Source organism: Papilio machaon, chromosome 19 (genome assembly GCF_912999745.1).
Source record: "Papilio machaon chromosome 19, ilPapMach1.1, whole genome shotgun sequence".
Taxonomy (NCBI): domain Eukaryota; kingdom Metazoa; phylum Arthropoda; class Insecta; order Lepidoptera; family Papilionidae; genus Papilio; species Papilio machaon.
In genome coordinates this window covers 2,485,718-2,511,021 of record NC_060004.1, presented here as the reverse complement: position 1 = coordinate 2,511,021, position 25,304 = coordinate 2,485,718, and the positions used below count along the sequence as shown (strand labels likewise).

General features: G+C 32.7%; 2 protein-coding genes across 4 annotated transcripts; both read left to right on the top strand.

Moving 5' to 3' along the window:
- Nucleotides 1-1,141: 1,141 nt before the first annotated feature.
- Nucleotides 1,142-9,752, top strand: LOC106721287 (putative fatty acyl-CoA reductase CG5065). Of its 3 annotated transcripts, none has more exons than XM_014516200.2 (14): nucleotides 1,142-1,339; nucleotides 4,786-4,939; nucleotides 5,462-5,553; nucleotides 5,990-6,106; nucleotides 6,380-6,537; nucleotides 6,691-6,781; nucleotides 6,934-7,079; nucleotides 7,257-7,366; nucleotides 7,481-7,564; nucleotides 7,876-7,984; nucleotides 8,100-8,176; nucleotides 8,474-8,636; nucleotides 8,913-9,170; nucleotides 9,444-9,752. In XM_014516200.2, the coding sequence occupies exons 3-14, from the start codon at nucleotides 5,479-5,481 to the stop codon at nucleotides 9,601-9,603; spliced, it is 1,548 nt and encodes a 515-aa protein (XP_014371686.2). In that variant the 5' UTR covers nucleotides 1,142-1,339; nucleotides 4,786-4,939; nucleotides 5,462-5,478; the 3' UTR covers nucleotides 9,604-9,752. The 3 variants fall into 3 exon arrangements, with proteins under 3 accessions (XP_014371686.2, XP_014371690.2, XP_014371688.2); XM_014516202.2 differs by lacking the exon at nucleotides 1,142-1,339 and adding an exon at nucleotides 2,527-4,461; XM_014516204.2 differs by lacking the exon at nucleotides 4,786-4,939.
- A 1,687-nt stretch (nucleotides 9,753-11,439) lies between these two features.
- Nucleotides 11,440-22,584, top strand: LOC106721299. The gene is made up of 3 exons (XM_014516217.2): nucleotides 11,440-13,614; nucleotides 21,475-21,596; nucleotides 22,063-22,584. The coding sequence occupies exons 1-3, from the start codon at nucleotides 11,815-11,817 to the stop codon at nucleotides 22,466-22,468; spliced, it is 2,328 nt and encodes a 775-aa protein (XP_014371703.2). The 5' UTR covers nucleotides 11,440-11,814; the 3' UTR covers nucleotides 22,469-22,584.
- Nucleotides 22,585-25,304: the final 2,720 nt, after the last annotated feature.

Below are 25,304 nucleotides of genomic sequence, written 5' to 3'. Positions count from 1 at the left end.
AATTGGTACAATTACTTTTATTCTTTTGTTATCGACTTACAAATCGACGTGCTTCGTAATGTTTCAAAATGAAAACGCAATGATATTTATCTCGAATCTTATCATATTTTTTTATATTTTGTTCTTAAGTCGTTAACCATTTGTTACCTTTTGTTCTTAAGTCGTTAACCATTTGTTACCTTTTGTACTTAAGTCGTTAACCATTTGTTACCTTTTGTACTTAAGTCGTTAACCATTTGTTACCTTTTGTACTTAAGTCGTTAACCATTTGTTACCTTTTGTTCTTAAGACATTAACCATTTGTTTCTGCGTTCATAATCGTCTGTATAAAACATATCGTCATCCCTGTCATTATTTTTAACAAAACAGAGATAACAATATGTTTTAAAAGGGGATTTTGGTCTCAGAAAACCAGTCTTGAGGGTAGATTTATAATTGTTTTAGCCCCCAATGTATGCATGTTATCATGCTTAGATTTAAAAAAAAAACAATGAATTTCTCCTTGGGAGCATTACGTGTTACCACTATTCCGAATACGATATTCGCCAGTGTTGCTTGTTTTGATCACAAACAGGTATATTGATCAGGGTTGCCACAAATATAATTTTGACATCTGTATTTACATTTAAAATGTTTACAGAGCGACAAACTTATCTGACCCTGTGGGAATAAGTGACATTATATTGCAATAGCTCATTGTCAATGTCAAAATGTGTCATATGATCCTTCTTTTGCACTGACAGCTAGTCTTGTCATCTTTTATATCCTTTTTTATGCCTAAGTAGATTTTACATATTTTCTGATCTCCATCTGCGATAGCAACTCCTCTCACACCGGGCCAAACATGTTTTTCACACTATAATAGTCTTATCCACACTCTTGATGGAGGAACCACATAAGTAACTTAATTTTTCAATACCTGAGAATCTAATTTCTTACAATGTTTATTTTCCTTGCTGCCATAGACCAACTAATATTCTATGTTGTAACATAGAATACACACGTTTAACGTTAACTAAAATAGCCCTTTAGTGTATATTTTTCATATTAAGTCTACAAATCTTAATACATTAATAAGTAAAACTTGATTACTTCCTAAAAACTCATCATTCTAATAGTACAATTATAATTCGCTTCATTAGTCTGTGTGATTCATTTCTAACATTAACTATAATTGTCATTAACTAAGGGCTCGATAATGAGCAAGTTAAGCAGCCCTGACCAGTTCGTAACGATATGTTGAATAATTTAATAAAGTTACGTCCATATTCAGTATATTTCAGCAAGCATTCGTGACCACTTCGTCATTCAGTGCGCTTCACACTTGGCTAAGAATAAGGTGAGCCATTTTTTATCTATACATCGAGCACTTTTATTCACTAAACATTATTATTACTAATCCTTTTTTTAACCGTTATACAAATTGAAACTAGTTTTAACCAAATTATTTATAAATTAAACAATCTAACGAATGCTCGCAAGTAATTTGATATTTTTTTCTTACAACACAGTACTTATTTATAATTTGTATTAGGAATATTTAACTATCTTCGAAATATATAAATAACTAGCTGTCGCCCGCGACTCCGTCCGCGCGCAGTTAAAAAAAAACTTATTAGCGGTATGAAAAATAAATAGTAGCCGATTCTCAGACCTATTGAATATGAATATAAAATTTCATAACAATCGATCAAGCCGTTTCGGAGGAGTACGGTAACTAACATTGTGACATGAAAATTTTATATATAAGACTAGCTGTCGCCCGCGACTCACTGCGTCCTTTCAAACCTTTAGTTTGTCAAATGCTAACGTCATTTTATAAATGCGAAAGTTGGATGTATGTATAGAAGCCATCTCCGTAACGGCTCAACGTATCTTGATGAAATTTGTCACAGATGTAGAACATAGTTTATAGTGAAAAATAAATAGGCCACTTATTGAGTATTTTTAATTCCGCGCGAACAGCGACAGCTAGTCTGATATATATTTTTAAATAAAGTATAGCGAAAAGACAACTCTTTGATTGAAGTGCTTTAAACTTTGTGGAACAAAATATGTTCTAAATATATTATTTATATGCTGGAAAATCCCTAGGAATTAAAACACAGTAATGCTTTCATTTAATGTCAATTGCTTCGGTTACGTTTGATCTCTGGTCAATTGTTTACGTATTTGTGTTTATACTAGTGTGTTCCGATTGCAGTGACACTTGTATTGTCACGTATTGCCATCGCCATCATTGCCATCATGCACTTAGAAAAAAATAGAGACAACATTCATTCGAGATTCTTAATTTTATATCAATACTAGCTGTCGCCCGCGACTCCGTCCGCGCGCAGTTATAAAAAAAAAATGAAAAATAGATGTTGGCGGATTCTCAGACCTACTGAATATGCTCACAAAATTTCATGAGAATCGGTCGAGCCGTTTCGGAGGAGTACGGTGACGAAAACTGTGACACGAGAATTTTATATATTAGATATATATTATTGTTATTATTATTCCCTTTTCATCGTTAAAACGTGAAGAATAAACACACACACGAAGGAAAAAATGAAAATAAACAAAAGACAACTCTATTCGATAAATTTTTTCATAAATAAGTCGCGGCGCCAATATGTGCCAGTTCTATGTATTATCATTAGTGGCGCCATCTACTAAAACTGAATTGCTCTTAAACAGTTCTCTTTACCCACACAGAGGTAACAATATTAATACATGTGTCCAAGCCAAATACCAACGAAACTGCCAACTAAACTCGAAACCATATTTCTAACATTTGAAAAAAAAAAACACTTTTTACAGTGAGAGAAATACATCATCAAATTTGCGAAAAAATAAAGGTATATGTGTGAAAGCCTAGTTACCCATAATTATGTTAGGCTCAAACCTCTTAGGTATACGTTCATGAGCGGACGACTTTAGAAAAAACAACGCAGATGACGACCAACGTGGGGTTTTAGTCGGTGCAAGCCCGATATAACTTATACTCTCACCCAAAAAGAGATAAGCGTGCGTTAAGCATTTCCCCACGTTAAACAAAAAAAAGACAACAAGAGGACTGAGTACATATCAGTCAGTTAACATCCTGCTAAAGGGTGAATATATAAATATTATAAATGCTAATGTTTAGAATTTAGATGGATGGATGGCTGGAGGGATTGATGGATATGTTTTTATTGTCAGGCATCCCCAGACCAGATGGTTAGATAACCATAGATGTAGACCATAGTCAGTAAGTACATGTAGGCTACTAATTGTTTTTTTTTAAATTTCGTGCCTCGAAGTCGCGGGCATTAGGTAGTCTTTTCTTTAATTTAAAAAAAAATACCAGATTGTTGTTAACTCACTAGAAATATAGTTTCTAGTACCATTGCAAATAAACTCTAGCCTTGTGATTTTCAATTCAGTTATTAAAATTTATTCTACCTGTGTTCTTCTAATATCATTAATAAATAATGTAAACACTGACGTATAACAGTATCGTACGAATTTCCATGTCCATTGTATGTAGATAAGTTAGGTAGGGTATTGATAAAACCAAAACAGTCAAAATTCTGGCGTGTACAGGTCAAGAGAAATTTACACTAACTGTAAAATAAATATTATAGTAATGAAAAAGGGGAAAAAATCACCTCTGCTATTTAAAGATTACAAATAAAGAATATTTTTGATTGAAGCTATAGATGGATATCTATCGATTGCAGTTATCTGACCCGGTAGGCTTAATTGACACTACATTGAATTATCTCATTAACCCTCCCCCCTCCATTATCAATGACAAAAAAGGATGACAACATCTTTTTTGTAGTGTAGCTGTCATGTCATTTTCTACGCCAAATCTGGTTTTAAATATCTTTTATAGAACTATCAGCGATAGCAGCTCCTATCACTGGGCCAGATATGTTAATCAGACTATATCTGTTTGATCGCACACCGTATAAATTATGTGTAACCCGACGTGTAATCAGTTAATTTACCTTTGTAGTACATTGATCCATCGGAACCACAATGTTAGGTGCATTGCGTTACAAATTGCGCATTGTATAATGATATGATAAATTCAGCAATGTCCTGCAATTACATGCCAAATGTCGGTAGAGGTTGCGCATTCGTACGTTACAAGACAGGTTAACTAATAGGTTGAAAGTACACATTTTCGTGCATTTTACATTCACATTAGCAATGGGCATTTTAATTACTGAATAGAAATATAAAACAAAGGAAATAAAGTAAATTTAAAATTAAATTATTTGAGCAGTGGTGGAGTCCGCAGCAGTATTAGCTGCCACGACCACGTATAAGGCGTAAAGTGGATGTATTTCCGCGATTCGTCTGATGAATGTCCTTGCTAGAGGCGAAATTAATGTCTTCTTCACCTCCCCTTTTCTTACTAGGAAGGAATGGAATGGAAAAGTGGAGATGACAGGGGAGGGGTCGAATAGAAAATATTCTCTTTCTGTAGGTTATCTTCTTTGTCTTAATTAAATAGGCAACGTATGTGCAACTTCTAGCTTGTTGAGAACAGTCTGTTCACTATTTTAGCGAAAGCAGGTTGCCGTTGCGATGGCCACCTTCTTTAAAAAAAAAACTTTCGTGAGATATTAATGTGGGTTTCGACTGCAGTGATACTTGTGTTCACACGTATTGTTATCCCATACATTCTCTTTGAAACAACAATATGTGTGACAAATATCAGTACAGTCGAATCCCACCGTTTTGGATTAAAGTGTCGGAGATAATTTTAGACTTTACCTTAAAATTAAGCTATTTATATTATTGCAGATACATACAGTAATTGCTGAGTTTTTTCTTATATATATAAAACCAATACATTAAACTATTCAATCTGTTCAACCGTCCATCAAAAATATATATGCGTGCAGTGTCTTTTCCTTGGCTGGTTTTGATCGAGGTAGCAGATAAACAGAATAAAAAGGTGGGCAACATTGTTGTGATAACTAAGAATAACGATTTTATTGTAAACTACCCAACTCTAGAGAATGTGCAGGGTTCTTACAAACATCCCAGTTTAAGAACCCAAAGTAAAATAAGATTTTATTGTACATAGCATAAGTGGCGTTAAATAAATAAAAATAATATATACCTACATATTACGTTTATAAAGACTTTACATTATATATTGTGTATTTACTACGCATTATTTTACAATTGTTAGTGTACCCTAATGAATGAAAAATAAAGTTTTTCTATTCTATAATAGTAATAGTTAATTATATTTAACTTATTCCGTTGAAGATATTTTGTCAAAAAATGTAATTTCAATATCTACTTCATACTTTACAAAACGTCTATTTGTATTCGCGTGTTTACTTCTAACAAATCAATTACCCGTCTCCTGACAATCGATTAGTGTTGGTATAATACGTATTTATCGATAAAATCGACACTATCAAGATTTGTGTTAAATTTTAAATTTTATGAACATTTATCTTTACAGAATACAAAATAAACAACATGCAGCCTTCAGTTGCTGAATTCTATACCGGAAAAAATATTTTAATAACTGGATCTACTGGATTTGTTGGCAAAGTAAGTTGATAATTGTATGATGTTAATATATTTAATGAAAAAAATAGATGCGATTTGAAACCAAGTATTCTTTAGTCAGCAGATTTTCACGTATTCAATCTTCAGCCAACGAAAATCTAAATTATATGACACGCTTTTTATCTCCTGTAAAATAACTTAATATTGTGTTTTGCCAATGATGTCTATTATTTTTTTGTTTAACATATAAATACTTACATTAAACATAATTAAAAACATGTCCAAAAATTATGAAGCCATTGATTTTTTAACGAAATTTCGACGTCGCCGACATCTATACAAAATTAGGTCGCGCGCGTCCAGAGCCGCGAAACTAGCCGTGGAGAGGAAATAAGCGCAATCCATTCGCAAACTCATCACTAATTTTATTGAAAAAGTTTTAGTATCATATAAAAATCTTCACTTCACATACTTTCAGGTACTAGTGGAAAAGCTATTGAGAAGTTGTGGTGGCATCAATAAGATTTATTTATTATTGAGGCAGAAAAAGGGAGTAAGCAGCGAGGATAGATTGAAGGAACTATGCAATAATAAGGTGAGAGTCAATAACTAAGCTTGTACTTACTAAGACATGGGTCGCGACAATCGAATGGAGGGAATCGAACTCAGGACTGTGTGCTTCTAAACGCGCTTCTAAACCGCGTATTTCTGTGGCATGTTTGAGACTTCAAAATCAGATATCATTCAGTTGGTTGTCACCTAAAGATGTGATACAAAGGCGAAGTCGGTTGGACTTTTTTAGTAATTTGAGTTGGAATTTAGTTGGTTAGTTAGTTGTTTTTTGTTTAACTTCTTTTATCGTTTTCAGTGTTTTGAAAATTTAAGAACGAAACAGCCTGAGGTGTTTAATAAGCTTAAACTTGTACCGGGCGATATACTAGAAGATGAGCTTGGTCTGTCAAACGACGACAGGCAGGAGTTGCAGAAGAATTGTAATATTATCTTTCACAGTGCGGCTTGCGTCAGGTAAATTATCACATAAAGAACTCAAAAATAATACTCCAAACGAAGATCTTTTATAAAAAGTTTAAAAAATAAACTTGATTTACTAGGCGGTTATGCACTATTTCATATTTTAAAGAAGATATTTTACTAACATACATAATTTTTTTTTTTCAGATTTGACCAAAAATTAAAGGATGAAGTTAACTTGAACACTACGGGTACTTTGCGCGTTTTAGAATTAGCTAAGACCATCGAGAATCTAGAGGTAAGATTTCATTCCTTGTCATAGAATTTTAATTGTTTAACTTTCAACCGACTTGAAAAATCGTACTATCCTTGTAGCCATTCATTATTTCTTTCTTTTTATGAACCAGTAGGCTATTGGCGTTTAGAATCATGTAATGAAATGTTTGTCAGGCGTTCGTGCACCTATCGACGGCGTACTGCCGCTGCGAGCTGCCCGTACTCGAGGAGAAGCTGTACCCCGCAATGCACAGCCCACGGCGTGTCATGGACATCGTGCAGTGGATGGATGACGATATGCTCAACTACTTAGAGCCCAAGTACGTTAATTCACAATCTATAGTCTATATACCAATAGTCTATAAACAAATTTCAAAGCGTTAGTCATTCTATTTCTTATTCTTCCCGGAAGTGTCATTGTTCATGGTTAATGACTTTTTAAATTAACTGTTAAAAACTTTGCTTTTTTATTTTTATTTTTTTCTTCTTGTTCCCAGGCTCATTGCTTCGGAGCCAAACACATATTCCTACACTAAAGCGATTACGGAGAATTTAGTGGCCGAATACCAGAACGAATTTCCAATTGCTATCGGCAGGCCATCTATTGGTGAGTAGATTTATTACATTAAAGTAAAAATTGATACATTTCCAATAGCATAGATACAAGGGAATTTTATTATCACTAAATTGATACATAAAATTAAATCTAATTTTATTACAGTGACTTGTTCATGGAAAGAACCAATGCCCGGTTGGGTAGACAATAAGAATGGACCTACCGGAATTCTTATTGGGAGTGGAAAGGGTATGTACTATAAAAATACATTAAAGTGGTGGCTCGATGAATCACATGTACGAAAATATACTGTCATCCCAATATGAAAAAAACAGAACAATATATTTTTGTACAGGTGGTAACAACTCACGATGACCTTTAACAATAATAGGCAGGGCCGTGTTAACCCGGCGGTGCAATGGGTGCAGGCGTCCGGCCCCGAAAAACGCCAGCCAATGTGCCTACTTTTAGGCGCCAGACATTCTCATTCGTGCGCCCAATATGATTAAAATGGCTCTGATAATAAATATGTAAAATTATAGTATAATATAATCTACCAGGCGTGATTCGCACAATGCACTGCGAGGCTTCATACCATGCGGACGCCATCCCAGTCGACGTCGTCGCCAACGGGTGCATATTGATTGCCTACGCTACTGCTATTGACAGGTACAATTTTAAGCGAAAGATAAATAGCTACCGTATATTATTTTAATCAGAACATAAACAGTAACCCGGATTAGGACGTACTTATTCATTATACTAATCAATTCCTTTTTTCCAGGGCTAAAGAAATGCGTATTTATAACATAACACTGTCCGGTATAAAGAAGATAACTTGGGGTCAAATTATTGAAATAGGTAAGAATAGTACTTTAGTAGTTTAATTGCGGGAGTATCCCGGATGCGCGTAGCACAGGGCCGGTCATCATGGCGATCTTTGGGGAGTCCTAGCAGTGGGGGTCTTGTGGCTGAGAAGAAGTTTAAATTACAAACGTTATTTAGGTACGCTACGTAATAAACACTACTATTTTGAGTAGTGTTTATTAATGTAGTTTTTACTGGTAAAATTTGGAGCACTGGCATCTATAAACGTTGGTGGTTACATGACTAAATAAAACTTACGTTCTCAATACAAATTTAAAAAACGACTTGCAGGTAAAAAATGGATTATCATATACCCTTACACGTTGGCGCTGTGGTATGTAGGCGGCACCATCAAGTCTTACTGGCTGACGCATCAGTTTTGTCTTATCTTCACTCATCTGCTGCCAGCTTACTTCGTTGATGCTCTGCTGTTCCTTCTGGGAAAGAAAACTTTGTGAGTATTACTTGTGTGTGTGAGTGTTACATTTAACATCCACGCAAAGCAAGTGCAGGCTAATTGTACTTTCTCTTTCTTTTCCTGGTTACTATCCAATATGGTGTTAAGATACTTTGCTCTGTTTTTGCGATCTTCGTCTGAAACTTGGCAGTAGCCCATATGTTTCAATCTTGTTTATAGTCTGACCCTAACTAAATCCATTATACAAAAAGGTAAAAAAAATATAATTTATGAAAATGATATATTGAAGTATCAATCAATTTAATTTTTTAGCATGGTAAACGTTCAAAAGCGTATCAGCCATGGTCTCAGCGTTCTCCAGTACTACACGACAAAGGAATGGCACTTCAAGAACACCAACTTCTTATCTTTACAAAAGAGGATAAGTAAAGAAGAAAACGATGTATTTTATACTGACGTCAGCGCTTTGGATGAAGAGGAATATTTGAAAGATTACGTCCTTGGCGCCAGACACTACGTTCTCAAAGAGGACCCTAACAATATGCCGCGTGCTAGAAAATTGAACAACATGTAAGTTAATAGCTATTCTTAGACAGAGGGGCACAAAACAGCCTAGAAGTAGAAAATCCATATAAAGCATAATAAAATATCCATAGAACACTTAAAACTCGGAAAGCATGTTTAAACCTCAATACTATTTCGAATTAGGTTTTGAGATTCTTTCTATGTAACATTTACTTTGAATTTAATTTTGAGTAACTATTATAAAAATCTATAAAACTTTAACTAATATATAAATAATAAAATTGCAATAGCATTTTTAAATATACTATTTTTTTACAGACGTTACGTGGTGGACATGATCACTAAGATTATCCTCGTTGGACTCTTCCTTTGGTTCTTATACTCGCGGATTCCGGCGATGACTTCCTACGTTGCTTCAATTGACAATTCCCTAAGAAACTGGCTGAATGGAGATAAATCATATGCTTCGATCGAATGAAATAATAAAAAAACAATCATTTTTAAATATATTTTCATTGTAAATTTTTTACATACTGGTAACAAGAATATGGAGAATATTGTACATTTATAATTCATCAAATAAACTTCCTCAAAGGACATCAAAACTAAATATCCTTGTTTCATTTTTGAAATAACACGGAAAAAACATTGAACTAGGAAGAAACTTTCATTTGTACAAATCAGAGAAGTAAATAATTCCTCTGGCATTGCGGATGTCCATGGGCGTCGGATAAAATAACTTTAGGCGGTCCGTTGCTCGTTTGCCCCCGTCTCCTATAAAAAAAGAAAAAAATAAGTTCTGGAACCAATGGATTGTTTCATCCCTAAACTCTAAATTTAGTATAAGACCAAAAGAAACAAATAAATACAGAATAAATAAATAGCAACGATAGTTCACCTATTGTTACTCTTTATATATTAAATATTAAATACTTATTCTTGCGTGATTCCGGCCGCGCGGTATTAAAAAAAAGAAACGGAATAAAAAGTATTTTTTGTTCGTGTCTTGGTTCTTAGTCCCACCAATTTTCAACCAAATCGGTTCAGCCGTTTTCTAGAAACGCGACTTTCTTTTTATATATAGACTTGCTGTCGCCCGCGACTACGTCTGCGCCCAGTTAAAAAAAACTTAATAAGCATGTGTTCTTCCAGACTATGTTCTACATCTGTGCCAAATGTATAACCCTTATCACTTAGGGGTACGAAAAATAGATACTAGCCGATTCTCAGATCTACTGAATATGCATATAAAATTTCATAAAAGTACAGCCGTTTCGGAGGAATATGGTAACATTGTGAGCCGAGAATTTTACAGTTAAAAAGATAACCTAGTACCCGGTATTCAAGGGGCACCAGCTCCAGACAATTGCCTTTTACCTGTACTACTATTTAATCCATGTATGAGTAAACCAGCGTTTTACTCCTATCTCATCTGATGTTAATGGTACCTGTCACCTAACAAATACCAGACCGACTCGAGATCGTTCATAGTTGTTATGCGCGTACAGCCGATACTATATCACTTGTCTATTAAGTACGATATCAATCTTATACTAAATTAATTCAATACTTCATAGGCGTCAGTTGTTAAACTGATCATAGAGAAACTAGTATAAAAGTAATGGTGTTAAAGATTGGCCGTAAATAATCTTACCAAACTTTTTACATCTTATATTTCTATTTCTTTTTGACAATTCTATTTTTGATGTGAAAAATAAACACAACATTTATAAATGAAAAAATATACAGTCTAAATTGGATCAAGGAGGAAAAGGGTGTTTTATTTTAGTAAGCATGCATCATGTGCATAAAATATTTTTTTATTATGATATTACATGCAGACACACCATTTAATCAACTATGTATTATAAAATAAACAAATAAACAGGTCTAGTTTGTTTTAATGTAGTAAAACAGAGATTATTTTTTAATTAAATTGCAAATCATTCGAGCGCGCTTTATTATGAATTTAATTAATTTCAGTATTAAAATGTCGATGACGTGACGATGCAATGTATACAAGGTTATGCGCACTGCACTGTGCATTAAATTTATACATATAGTGATGTCCAAAGTCATATTTAGAACAAGATAATTGGTAGATAGTCGTTCAGAAGTTAGTAGTTATATTGGTAGAAGTTATATCAAAACTTTCGAATTCTAAATAAATTAAAAAATATTTATAATTTATAACTTAAATTCCTAATCGGTATTCAAGGTATTTGTTTTTATTTTCTGGTCGATGAAAGCTTACCGATTCAATTGTAAATGTACACCTTTTTAATGTGGCAACAAAACCGCGACACTTGTCATATCATAGACTACCTTGAAGCAAGAATGATTTTATACAAAATGGCTGAGCTATAAAGACGTGTTTTGAGAACTTCGAGCATAATGGAGCAAATTACCAATTTCTTTTCGCAAAAACAGTTGATTGCCAGTTATCCTGATATAACTAACAGTGTTTCTTGTGGTGATACAAAGTGTATTGACAATAACGTGGGACCAATTAACGACGACTCTGGTTACTGGAACCCCTTACGGCCTTTAAAGTGTATAAAGTGTTGCAGACTTGTTCAAAAGCCTACTCCACATTCTGTGAGGTGGTTTAATTTTAACGTTAATAAATTAGTGTGAGTGATAATGGTTTAATATTAAGACTAAGTTGGTGTAGTGCATAAACTGAAAAATGAATAATTTTTATATGAGCGATATGCGAAATAAACGCAACCGTTTGAACTTCGGTGGGTTTCTTCCGTTTCATTCTATCACCAATTATTCGTCAGACGCAACGAAAATGAAAATAGATATGAGTAATACCTTTGGGGACAGCTTGTATATAGACAACCTTCATCTCATACCGGATCCTTTGAAGAAAAATTTGGCAGACTCTTTTGTAAGTGGACCAGTAAAAACAAAAACAAGTATGGCGTCTACAGAAGGAATAGCTACACCAAATGGAAAGAAGGACGCCCCAACACAGGCGGAACATAGAACAGACTCATATCCATCCTTGAGCATCGTAACAAACTTCCTTTCTGGTGTAATCAGTTTCGTATCTGGTGCTATTTTTCAAAAGCGGCCGGAATCTTCCGACTATTACGAATGCTACGATCAAAATTTCGATGAGATGGCGCCCTCTCTCCAAGCTTGGCAGCAAGCCAAGTCTGAGGATCAAAATAAGAATGGATGGGCACACAAAACTACTGTCAGTACAAACGAATCAACCAATAAAAACCATTTGAGTATGAATTCAAATTGTGAAGTGAATGCTGCCCATTGTGAGGAGAAACTTAATCAGGTATGTTTCCTTTTCACAAATCAACAACCAACTCAATGTCAAACAGGACTAAGTTCAAAGAACCCTCAGGTTTTTGTAGAGCAGAGTCCCACTGAAGATTGTTTTGAAGATGCCTTTACACATGAAGATTTTGAAAGCCTTCCTGACAATAGCTACTTTGAATACTACGGTCCCTTTAATCATCAACAACCAGAACTATTAGTATCTGATGCACCGAAAAATAAGACTGAATTTCTTACAGAATGTATGGAAATAACTAAAACTCTTCCTGATATACAAAATGAAATTGAAACATGTAACGAAATTGAATTAAATAATACTGGCAAGAAAAATTCAAACATTGTCTTATCATGCGAAGATAAAATGAATAAATTAAAAATGTTACTGCAAGATAGGAGAAAAGATAAAACTAATAATGCTAGTATCAAATCACCTGATATAAAAGAAACCAATAATTGTAAAGAGCAACAAAGTGAACCTATTTTAATACCGTATAATACAAAATATGAAATAACAACAGGAAATACTATAAAAAATGCCACTAAAAGTTCATCTTCTCGCACTTTGTGCTCAGAAGATGTTATAAAAGATATAAACGAGGATTTAGGTGCTTTATCAGATAGCCAAAGTTCAACTACTTCGGAATATCTGAATCCTTGTAATTATTTTGACGAAGTCACTGGTAGGTTCTACTCAACCTCTGCTGAAAGCGATGATTCCTTTCAAATTGTGTTTACCGATAGTCCCAATTTGGGCAGAGGGCGAATTCCATCCGAGTGTGAATCTGAAGACTCCTTCATCGTTTTTGATGAAACACCTGACAGTTGTTACTCATCTAATGATGTCTTTGGTGATGAACTCAACGTTACTGGGTATGACTTTATTGATACTTCAGAGTCAGAGACATCAGATGATTCAGACTCCGAAAGTGATTCTGGATGTGATTACAAACCAAATTGCAAGCTTTCTCATACATTGTCACGGACCATCGGTGATTTGACAGATGATTCTTTGTATATTGATGCAGACGAAGTTGACTGTGCAGCGATATTTGTACAAGAAACTCCAGTTCAAAATGGACATGACTCTATAGAATTAGATTACAACACTTGTGATGGAAATAAAACGAGAGGTTTGCTGGTTGATGAAAGAAGAAAGTTGGAGAAGAAAAAGCAACCACGTAAAACTGTAAGTACTATATACACTACAACAAATAGAATAAGTTTTATTTATTAATGTCCTTACTTAAAACAATGTTGGTTTGTTTTTATTATTGACACATACAGTTATTTCTTAATTTCAAATGTTTGGAGAAGAGTAAATAACTAGACTTTTATATACTAAGAAGTGTCCCCACAGATATTTAAATAAACTCTTTATAAATTAATGTTTACCACAATAATGTAGATAGTTAATATCAACTTAAAAATATGGCATGTTTTTAAAATGTATGGTTTATTTTTAATTCTATTTGGAGACTTACATTCTTTACCATCAGTTTTAAACTAACAGTTATTGAGGTTAATGCTTAGCAACAATAGCTTATCTATTGAAATATAAATTGTATATATGAGTTTTATCATTGCTGTTATATCATTCATATAAGCAAAAATTTACACCTACCTAAACTTTATACCTACTAGATAACATTTATTTTATTAAAAAGTCTAAATAGTAATACATAAAGTTTAATCTAGTAAAATAAAATTTTACAACTTTTAATATTTATTTTTCAATAAATACTCAACATGGTTAATATTCCTATAAAATAGTAAGCAAGGTTATTTGTTTTTATTTTATAAAAGGAAAAGAATTTTTATAATTCCAAGTAAATAGCAATGTTTTTATGATAGCATTGATGTGTCACAAAATTTATATAAACAAGATTACTAATATAAAGTTGTAAATATGATGTAATTTATGTGCAAGACAATATGAGAAACATACATATTTGTTATCTCTGTGTTTTTTGAATAGAATGAGAGAGAACAAGATGATCTTGTATAGATGTTTGACAACATAAACTTTAACTTGCTACTTATTCATTCAAACAATTTAATGAAGGATTTACAACTCGATAGACTTGGCGTACTATTTGCCGTGTGAAATAACCTCACTTATTAAATTAAGGAAATTCGACCTTATAACTGATATTGTAAGAGCGTACTTGGCACAGCATAGCATAGTTTTAAACACAGTTCAATGTAATTTCCTGACCAGAGACAAGTTGTTTCGTATTTATTGGTCAGCCATTTTGAATGTGTAATATACGTGATAAATTTATCATTTTGTTGATGCATGTATTTGTAAATTTACAAATGTTTTTGGTAATATATGAAATGTTCTTTTTTATCTTTTTTTTTTAATTTTTTTTAACATTCAAAATGTCTAAAATCTGGTAGTTAATTGTGCGTATGAGTGTATGTATAATCCCACGTTCCCACGCCTTTACGTTGTGCGTAGATCAGGGATAGTGAACTTTTACGTATCAACGTGCCATATTTCTAAGAAAATGTTTAATGAAGTTAAACACATGACATCAAATTATTTATACTATGTGATTATGGAAACATTCCGTAGTGTAGGGATCACTTTCGTTCGCCTCTCATATACCTATTCCATTTTTTTTGTAGTGCATATTGAATTTTGTTACCAATGACATGCCCAAAAATATTGTGCCTCATGCCATAAATGATGCGCGTGCCATTGATTCGCCATTCCTGACGTAGATGATGGCGTCGTTTGGAAATAAGTCCTTAATTTAGCTGTAGATTTCCACCGCCGTAACACTTGTAATATCTATACAATATGTATTAATACAACTGTCACGACAGTGGACTTCTACATTAAGGTTATAATAATTTTACCAGAGTTGGTCGCTGCAGTTTTTATCTTGAAACACTAACAAATGATTCATATTGCTCTGGGTCTCCACTGCTGTGATACTTGTACTGGCACCTATTGTCATCCCTTACCTTCTCTTTGAAAAAACAAAGACAACAATATGTATTAATACAAGTGTCATAGCAGTGGAGACCCACAGTTATTGTAACAGAGTCTTAATGAAAGTGATATATAACAATGACTATAGTCATCGCAGCGAAATCGTAAACAGAAACAATAAATTTTCACTGTGCGATTGTTGGTAATGCTATGTAAACAGCATCAATTACAAAAGCGATTGTATTCAAAGATGTTTCTCTCTGAAAATAACAGAGGCATTTACGAAATGATGACAATTATGTCCTCGAGTACATTTGAAGAGTTCTTAACCATTTCTTTTATTTAAAATAAAGAAATCTTACTCTTACTAATATAAATGCGAAAGTAGATGGATGTTTGTTTGAACGGATCTTGTTGAAATTTGGCACAGATATAGAATATAGGCTGGAAGAACACATAGGCTACTTCTGAAGTTTTTTGAATCCCTCACGGATGGAGTCGCGTGCGACAGCTAGTTAGGTGTAAAATCGATTAACATTTAATTCAAATTGCTTTTGTTACAATATTCTTGGTAATTATACATAGAAATCGTAAGTTTTAGTAAAAAATAGGTACACTAAGTGTCATGAATTAGTGGCTAGTAATGTTATTATTTTTCCATTTGACTTATCATAGAATAGTTTATAAGCCACTGTATTCAGAAATATCATTAATTTACTAATAGTGTATGCAATTTATTTGACCTAATCCATATCTTGCAAGTATTTCTCGTGCGTGCTATATTTATTAAAAGAGACGTATTGCGTTTACTTGTTGGTTAGTTTCAACATTCGTTCAAGGGTGACTACTTCTTGATAACGTATGTTTTTACACCGCACTATTACGCGGGTTTCCATTGCAAGAACATTGATACAGAAACATTTTGCTGTCTCATTTTCGGACAATGAAAAAGGCAACTATATGTTTTTGTCTCATTTCGGATAAAAGTTTAATATAGAAATAATCTAGTATTGAAATATATTAATGTGATGACGTATAAAGATAAATAGATATTCAGTATTTCCACTGACGACACGATCGTACAGAAATATTGTTGTCTCTATTTTTTCTAAAACAATGAATGGGATGACAATATGTAGCAGTGGAAAGTACACTCTGTGTATAAATTGCTGTTGACGCGAGATGGTAATGCCTTTTGCTTATTTATTATTTGACATCGAATACTACAAAATGTAGCTAGAACATAATTATGATAATTAGCTTTTTTAACAATATAATAATTAAACAGTATTAATTTTCAAGTTGCATCAGCTTTTAATGATTAATAATGACTTGCTGATTTCCATCGTCTCTTGGCCGTATACACGGCACCGACCTTAACTCATTTTTATAACTCTCTAAAGACGTAGACATTCTCTTTGATAGAAGAGAACAGAATTATTGTTTACAAGTTTGTTACACTTGTTGCATTAGGAATAGCCATTTTACTGCTGTATTTGTTTGGGATTTATTGTTACCACAATGCCTTTGTTAGTTTCCTTGTGACGTGGACGTACAGAATTATTAAAATGAAGTTAAGGGCCGTTTTTATTACCCGATTGAAGAGGGTAATGTTTTTTCGCGCGTATGTAAATTTGTTTTTATCTATGTGGGTTTGTGTGTATGTAAATTCCATTGTGACGGCTTAAAGCCTAAACGACTGAACGTATTTTGACGAGTGAGATATCATTCGATTAGTCTTTCTCTTCGGAGGTTTAAATTAGTGAAAAACGAGTTCAAATCAATTTTTAGATTTTTTCCAATATGTTCTAAAATAATCAAGTTCTTATGTAATCATAGTTCAATTAAAATACTTTATTTTAAATTTTTAGTTTTAAAAGAACCCAATAGATAGCGCTATCGATTAAAATTTCAGTCAGTCGTTCTTTAACACGGTTAGGTGATTCATATAATGGTTGTGACGAAAAACACATACAAAACAATATTGTCGTACCTCTCAATAATTTAAAAAAAAAATAGAGAGATATGTTTTAGTTCTAATTTCTAATTCCTACAGATTTTGAATTAGTCGTCATACCTGTCATTATCTTAAACAAAATAGAGAAAGCAATATTATGTTTTAAACTTGAAATTTGGACTCAGAAACCCACGGTTAGTATATTAAAACAATGGACGTGCTCAACACCAAAAATAATCTTTTGTATTATAATTCATTCAGTTAATTAAAAAGTGTCGTACAATGACATTTCAATTCGTAATTACATTTATTTAGAGTTTTAATTAGGAGTGACTATTGCGTCTCATACAAAGAGAGTTGGCAAGCATCTTAAAGACATATTAATCGTAACTAATGAACAACATATTATAGACATACAAGCCCGGTGAAACTATAAATGCCCCTTCAAGGCAAACAGTGACTACTCAGTCACAAAAAAAAATAATCAATGAATCGGAGGATTATAAAAGGAAGGTGGAAACGTTGGAGTGTAATTTCTTGTAGTTCCTAACAAAACGGCACACCTTTACATATATCTTTGTCTCACCTTTACATATATCTTTTTTTTCAATGAGATTGAGAGGGATGGTGAATATTTAATATAATTTTGTAGTGTTTCTGCAATGGACAAACGACAACAAACGATATGTAATGTTACAACACATTTTATGTTTGATTATAATTTATAATTAATACCGAAATTACGTTTAGAAATCACCATTATGAAGTACACAGTAATCTAGACATCTGAATATATTAATTAAATTGGAGTGTCTGTATGTAATATCGAAAAAAAATTATACTTCGTACACATAATGTATTTGTGTAGCTCATAATGAATGATTTTTTTTTCTGCATGTATGTCTGTTCGCAAGGCCGAGTTTGTTCCGGGTAATCTCCGGAATGGCTGGACCGATTTTGACGGGACTTGAACGAGAAGGTAGCTGATGACGCGGGAATATTATAGGCTACTTTTATAATATTGTGCTGAAGAAGTCGCCGATGACTGCCTCGGTCTTTAACATTAGAAATATCACTTGGAAAGAAATTAAAAAAAAAAATCTTATTCATATATAAATACCGAAATACGGCAATTTTAAATCATTTTGCAACATTTTCTATCTAATATTAATTTTCCTGATAGTGTAACCGTATCTTATCTGTTAAGTACACTTGATATCGGAATTTATTTTTTTGCCTATTTATGCGCATCTCCATTGTTTCCTTGTTAAGGTCAACGAACATAAACATTACTCTTCAATTGGGGTCATGCGTACTGTAATGATTCAGATGATACGATGACGTCACTGATGAGTCATCAGCCACGTATAACACGCCAGTCATGGCCGTTCCGATTTGATACAATGACCATTTCACAAGACAAGGCGTTCTGGAGTTAATTCTGGGAAAATCACTATGACGTAATAATCACAAAAATAACATGATAACAGATCGCGTAGTATTTATCACCACACTAAGGGGTTAGTTTTGTTCTAGAAATTTCTGGCGTACCTTTTTGTACACTACAATGACGACGCTGTGACGTCATAAGATTTGATCTTATGTTATTTACCACGTAACATTAACGTCTATAGATATCTTATAAGCGTAGTAGAAACAAGATTATTTCTTCAGAGATTAAATCTCACTTAGGGAACCGGTCATAGTAAAAGTATTGAAGACAGTAGACAATCTTGCGTCGGTAACGAACCTAGGAGTAACGACGTAATAGGTTCTCGAATCACTGGCTCGAGATGTTTTGTAATAAAGCAATGAATACACCATTGCTTGGACAGCTGACGCAACTGATTGTGTCGGAATGTTACTACAATTTTATTAGTTGATTGTGCTGTGGTTAAATATTGTTTTTCATCTTGCAAATGGAGTATTGTTAGAAGGCGCTTTGTCTTTTAGTTATTAGCTGTTGCCCTGGACTCCGTACGCATGGAATTAAAAGGAAAAAAAAAACATAAGTAGCCTATGTGTTCTTGCAAACTATGATATACATCTATGTCAAATTTCATCGAGATCCGTTGAGCCGTTCTGGAAATACCTTCAAACAAACATACATCCATCCATCCATCCATCCAAACATTCGCATTTATTATATTAGTAAGATGTATTTTTATTAAGTACTTTTATAATTTCTATGACTCTGTAGTTGCTGGTTTGGTAGTGTTGTTTTGACGTAGGACTTCCTTTTACGTCACCATTGATAAAAATCGATTTGATATTTTTTATTCGGCGTCAATGACAATCGTACATCGTAATATACAAAAATATACTATTGTTAAAATTATGTGAAACACGTTTTATTGACATACTAGCTGTCCTAGCTAGATAATCCATCCGCGCGGTATAAAAAATACTTAGGAACTAGTCTATGCTCTATGTCTATGCCAAATTTCATCGAAATCTGTTGTACTGTTATGGAGATACCTTGTAACAAACCATCCATCCATCCATCTAAACCTGCGCATCTATATATATAAAAGAAAGTCGTGTTAGTTACACTATTTATAACTCAAGAACGGCTCAATCGATTTGACTGAAAATTGGTGGGCAGGTAGCTTAGAACCAGGAAACGGACATAGGATAATTTTTACCCCGTTTTCTATTTTTTATTCCGCGCGGACGGAGTCTCGGGTAAAAGCTAGTTTATAATATAAGTAACATAAACAACCATACTCAAATTAGATTAGAGCTGTTTTCAATCTTTTAGTACAAACACATAATATACTCACGACTTATTTGACAAAAAAAAACAAATTAGTTTACAAACTTAACACAAAATATTGTTGTTATGTTATCGATTCTAAATCATAACAAATGAATGGTCTTGTTATTATTTTAATGAGTAAACAAATATATATTTCTATTAATATTCCTAATACGTACCTAATTGACCTCAATCAGTTCATGACCTTGACCACTGTCACACAGTGGACGCATGTAAACGACTCATTAGTTATCTATGCACGAATTCTTGCGTGATTAAGAAATATCCAGGATGGCTTGTCATTGAGGTTAAATAGATGAGACCTAGGCCTTAATGACACCTCCTTAGCATTTTCAATGTCCCACCTTATTAGAAATACCAGAAAGACATTAAAATTTATTATGTAGGTAGACGAAAAATAACTTTTGAGAAATCTCCAACTTAGGCTTCGATCAACTATAGCACTTTGGTTTGGAACTAGTCTTTTAAATGATTGAAATTACAACTTTAAAATTTAAATTGCCCCCCTTGCACCTCATTCTGTCAGTTGGCACACAAATCTATAAATAATGATTATTACTCATTGTGGAACTGTAGTTGTTATTATTTATTTATTTTACTATTAAAACTTATTCGTTTCAAAATACTGTAACAATTACAACAATAATTACATCTACACTAATCACAATAAAATATATTACTTTTATATTTTAGATCTTACTAATATTATAAAAGCGAATGTTTAGATAGATGGATGAATGTTTGTTTGAAGGTATCTCCGGAATGACTTAACGGATCTTGATGAAATTTGGCACAGATGTAGAACGTAGTCTGAAAAAACACATAGGTTTTTTTTAATTAATTTAATTTTTTAATTCCGCGCGGACGGAGTCGCGGGCAAAAGCTAGTATTTATATAAAGTACATTTTATTGTTTTAGATGAAATATTTTATTAATTTTGACATACATATGTGGACAGATGATGGACGTATAGTTAAGAAAGTAATGAAATTGAATGGGATCAGATATATGATCAGCTATAACTAACAGCTGATCATATGAAGGTTAGTAGAGGTGTATGGAAAAGTAGTACATATGTAAATAAAAGCAAAAGAGTGTATTACTTGTTGCGTACTTGCTACTCTTCCATACTACATATTGTGCCGAACCTTCGTAGAGAATAGGATAGGAAGATGAGATCAAAGAATGTCTTTCAGTGTCATGCCATTGGTCAAATTTCTTACTCAATTACCTTGACTAAGATTTGATCTAAAAGAGTTGTTTAGTCGCTAAACTATGTCATCGCAAACATTTAGTTAAATCATAGATAAGGTGGTTGGACAAGAAATTTCCAATGGCATGTAATAATAAGAGATTCATTCTATCATAGGTACGATTCTCGCCGAACCCGCCCAAGGTGCATGTGATGAGAGTTTGGGCGTTCGCAGCGCGTCAGGCGAGGGCCGGCCACTGGGAGCGGCATGCTCTCGATCGAGAGAGGTTCAAACGAAGGTTAGTAACAACCAAATGCACTCCTCCAACACACCAATAGGGGTATTACTACCCTATTGGTTTGTTGGCCAGCTTCTCTTTATACCGAGTTTACATTATTTTAGTACAGTGATCAAGTCCGGTGCTGGATTACAACTGCAAAAATGTCATAAATACATGGGAAAGTCAATATAAATTCAAGATCATTCGTGCAAATAATAATAAAACAAAATATATCACAATATAATACAATAGGGATTTCCCAAGACCTGCAGCAGACTGCAAATATTTACCATTAGAAAATAACTGAAATCACTTAGATTGTGTAACAATAATGCGTTACGTATATGTTGCTAGATGATATGATTTGTTGATTGTATATAAAAATTATGAATACTCTCTAGAAATATAGGAGAATACACTAATTAATTGATTCCCACTTTGCGAAGTAATTAAATGTACTTTACATCTTTTGTGCTAATTCCAGAATAGCCGATGTTGAAATGGCGGTATCCTGGGTTCTAAAGCCCCAACACAGAGCACGCGTGATGTTCCAGCGTTTCATGCCTTGGTGGAACGCCCAGAAAAGGAAAGAACTTGCCGAGAAAAAGAAAGAACAAGACGATGCAGCGGTTAAAGAAACGTCGATGGATAAAAACGTAGAAATAAATTCCGATATTATTGCAGAAAAAACAACAAATGAAACAGATCAAGAAAAGAAAGAGTTAGTTACAATTACAGCAAATGGTTGTAATATTTTGGATGCAAGCGAGAAAAATAATGAAAGTATGTCGCACAAATATCTAACTAAGGATGAAATTGCGATAGACGTTGCCAAATTAAACGGTCTAAAGCTTGATATACACGGCAAAGACATCGACGTATCTACTTGACACCGTGGTATAGTTCGGCGACCATTTTAAATAAAACTTTCGTCATCATTGCGGGCAGTGAGGACTAAACTATGCGTAAAATGTAGAAAAAAATAAATTCCTTATTGATCTACAAAAAAAGATACAGAAATTAATTAAATATTTAGCTCATTATTAACTTTTTATTATTTCATTTTTCTTATTAAGAAGAAGGTTATTTAATAAAAATACTTATTTGTCAATCTTTTACATATGAACAATTTTATTAGCCTTTAAAATATTACCAACCTTGACATTTTAGTACCCGTCTTAAAATAAAAACGAGTCGCGAAGTTGCTGGGATGCTGGTTCATTCACTATCGCGATGATTACGAAGATTTTATACTGGCTATCGAACTATACGGACGGGGATATTTAACAACAAAAAAAAACTTAAAAACCCAACCAATGTAGTATGAAATAACAAAACTACATTTTTTAAATGTGTTCATACATACAGGTATCTATAAAGATCTCAAAAACGCTTTAATGAGCTGAAACTGAACGTTAAATTCACGTTTAAATAGATTACATTTACAATATCATTATTAGTAACCATTTTAAGATCTGATAAATGTCTGGAAGAAAGACTGAAGACCTGTCGATACGACTTAACAACTTCCAAACGCCGTAATAAGAACTATGGCAGGAATTGTGATATAAAATATATCGGTAACCAACGAAGCCGATTAAACATCCTGTATCCTCTATACAGATACATATACAGAAATAAATATACAATTATACAATTTTTCGTCTAAATATGACATTACGAGGCACAGGTATATTAGATACAATTTCTAAACAAAACATCTGTTATTGAAGGTTGTGAATCTGCCTCGATCAAATTACAAAATGATAAGATCGGAATCAAAATTAATTTTTATTTAAACAACAAAACTAAATTGAAAAAACCTTTTTTTCAATAGTTAAAACATTTTGCACCAACTTTAGTTGATGAAAGATATCAAAAACACGTTAATTAGACTAGATGTTAAAGAAACTTACGACACAATAACCACATTACAATTAAAAATAGCAATTTGATAACTTATCAATAAAAGCGGTTGTTGTAGATATTAAAAGGAATAGAATGGACTATACTCTGTTTTTTTTTTCACTTAGCTGATAATAATTTGAGTGCACAGGACGTGTCTCGCGACGGCAGGTTCGTGTTGCTTAAATCATTATTAGTATTATTTTCTCTAATCAAATTTCAAAGGTCACCGAATTTATATTAAAACCTATTTTTTTAAATTAAATTAAATAAGTTTCTGATCTGTCTCTGTCTGACGTTATCATCAAACATACGTCAACTCTATTGTTAAAAAGATGATTTGTAAAAAATAAATATTAAACGGTAATTAAAAAAAAAATTAAGGCCAAATTTATCGAATTTTGAACTTCGAAAAGTCTAATAAACAAATGACAAAAATTGTAAACTATTTGCAAGAAAGGAATTAAATAAAAACCAATACGTGAATGCTTCGATGAAGGAAAATCATTTTGCAGTTTGATTTGCTCTTTCCAACAAATAATTAAATTTAATTATTAATAGAACTCTATTTTTTACATTAAGAATGTCTGCAATTATACGTTAAAAAATACACATTTATTAGGATACGGTTTTTCTTTCAATAGAGAAACATATTTTTTAATTATAATTAACATAAGCTGATTATTACATACTGTAAAACTTCAACCATGCTTTTGTAACCAGTGATGATTTGAAAATTTAGTTTTTTTTTTCTAAAACCACTCGATTTTTAAAAATACCACCTAATTATTGCCATTACGAATTAGTTTCTGGTCTCGAAATCCTTTTGGATTTTACTGTTATATGTCCGTAGGTTCCCATTGTTGAAATACTTTTACAAAAACATAATTATTAATTAATTTCAAATAGAATAAGGGCGCATTTTCATTAGTCGTCGGCGCTCGCATGCGTTGACGTTACTTTACTTTTTCTTATCGCGCATTTTACTTGTCAACTGTGTCCCCGCACGATGTTTGCTTTATTTCGACCGATCAGTCGATTAGTCAGTTTAGTTGTTAGGGGATTCTTTGTGCTTAACGACAGAGTTATCGACTAATGAAATTGCGCTCTAAACGGAGTGACAATATGTTTTTATAAATTTTTTTGACAATGGGGACCAACAGTCAATTTCTTATTTTAGTGCATATTAAAATCATTGGCTATTTTTAGTAAGGTCCTATTTTAAGCATAAAATCACGAGGAATAGTCATTTTTGGCTGTCTTATTACAAAAATTGCAGCCTAAAATGACTATAACATATAGAAAGAAAAACCTCTCCTAATAATTTGATATAAAAAAAGTTTTTAAGAGAAACTTTATTTTGGTTATAATCATATTTTTTTCTTGCTCAAATTTTTATTGTTCATTTTTCCTTACTATAACTATCACCTACTTAAGTTTTTTCGCTAATTAACTTTAAATTAAACAAGTGTAATATAATGTAACATAATGTAATGTAAATTTGTGTAAAATATAAATATTATAGTCACTGTACTTTATAAAGTAGAATTAGTATATTTTATTTATTCAATATATCCTTCACCGCTGTACTATGTTATATTTTTATTTGTTTCCTGAAAAAATATAAGATGTTTTTTTAAAATTAAGGTACTGTTAGTCTCCTTGTATTGAGAAACACAAATACAAATCGAGTAAACATCGGATTTTTAAACCTTAAAAAATTGAAAAATATTGGTTACCTCTAAATATGGTTTTGTACACAAATTATTATTAAATATTAAACGCAAATAAAATATATAGAATTGTGTCCCAAATTAAAAG

Excerpts from the sequence above, each read along its gene's own strand:
- LOC106721287 (XM_014516204.2), top strand. The coding sequence starts at position 5,479 with ATGCAGCCTTCAGTTGCTGAATTCTATACCGGAAAAAATATTTTAATA. Across the intron at positions 5,554-5,989 it reads CTACTGGATTTGTTGGCAAA|GTACTAGTGGAAAAGCTATT; the intron begins GTAAGTTGATAA and ends ACATACTTTCAG. Across the intron at positions 8,637-8,912 it reads CTTCTGGGAAAGAAAACTTT|CATGGTAAACGTTCAAAAGC; the intron begins GTGAGTATTACT and ends TTAATTTTTTAG.
- LOC106721299 (XM_014516217.2), top strand. The coding sequence starts at position 11,815 with ATGAATAATTTTTATATGAGCGATATGCGAAATAAACGCAACCGTTTG. Across the intron at positions 13,615-21,474 it reads AAAAGCAACCACGTAAAACT|GTACGATTCTCGCCGAACCC; the intron begins GTAAGTACTATA and ends ATTCTATCATAG. Across the intron at positions 21,597-22,062 it reads CGAGAGAGGTTCAAACGAAG|AATAGCCGATGTTGAAATGG; the intron begins GTTAGTAACAAC and ends TGCTAATTCCAG.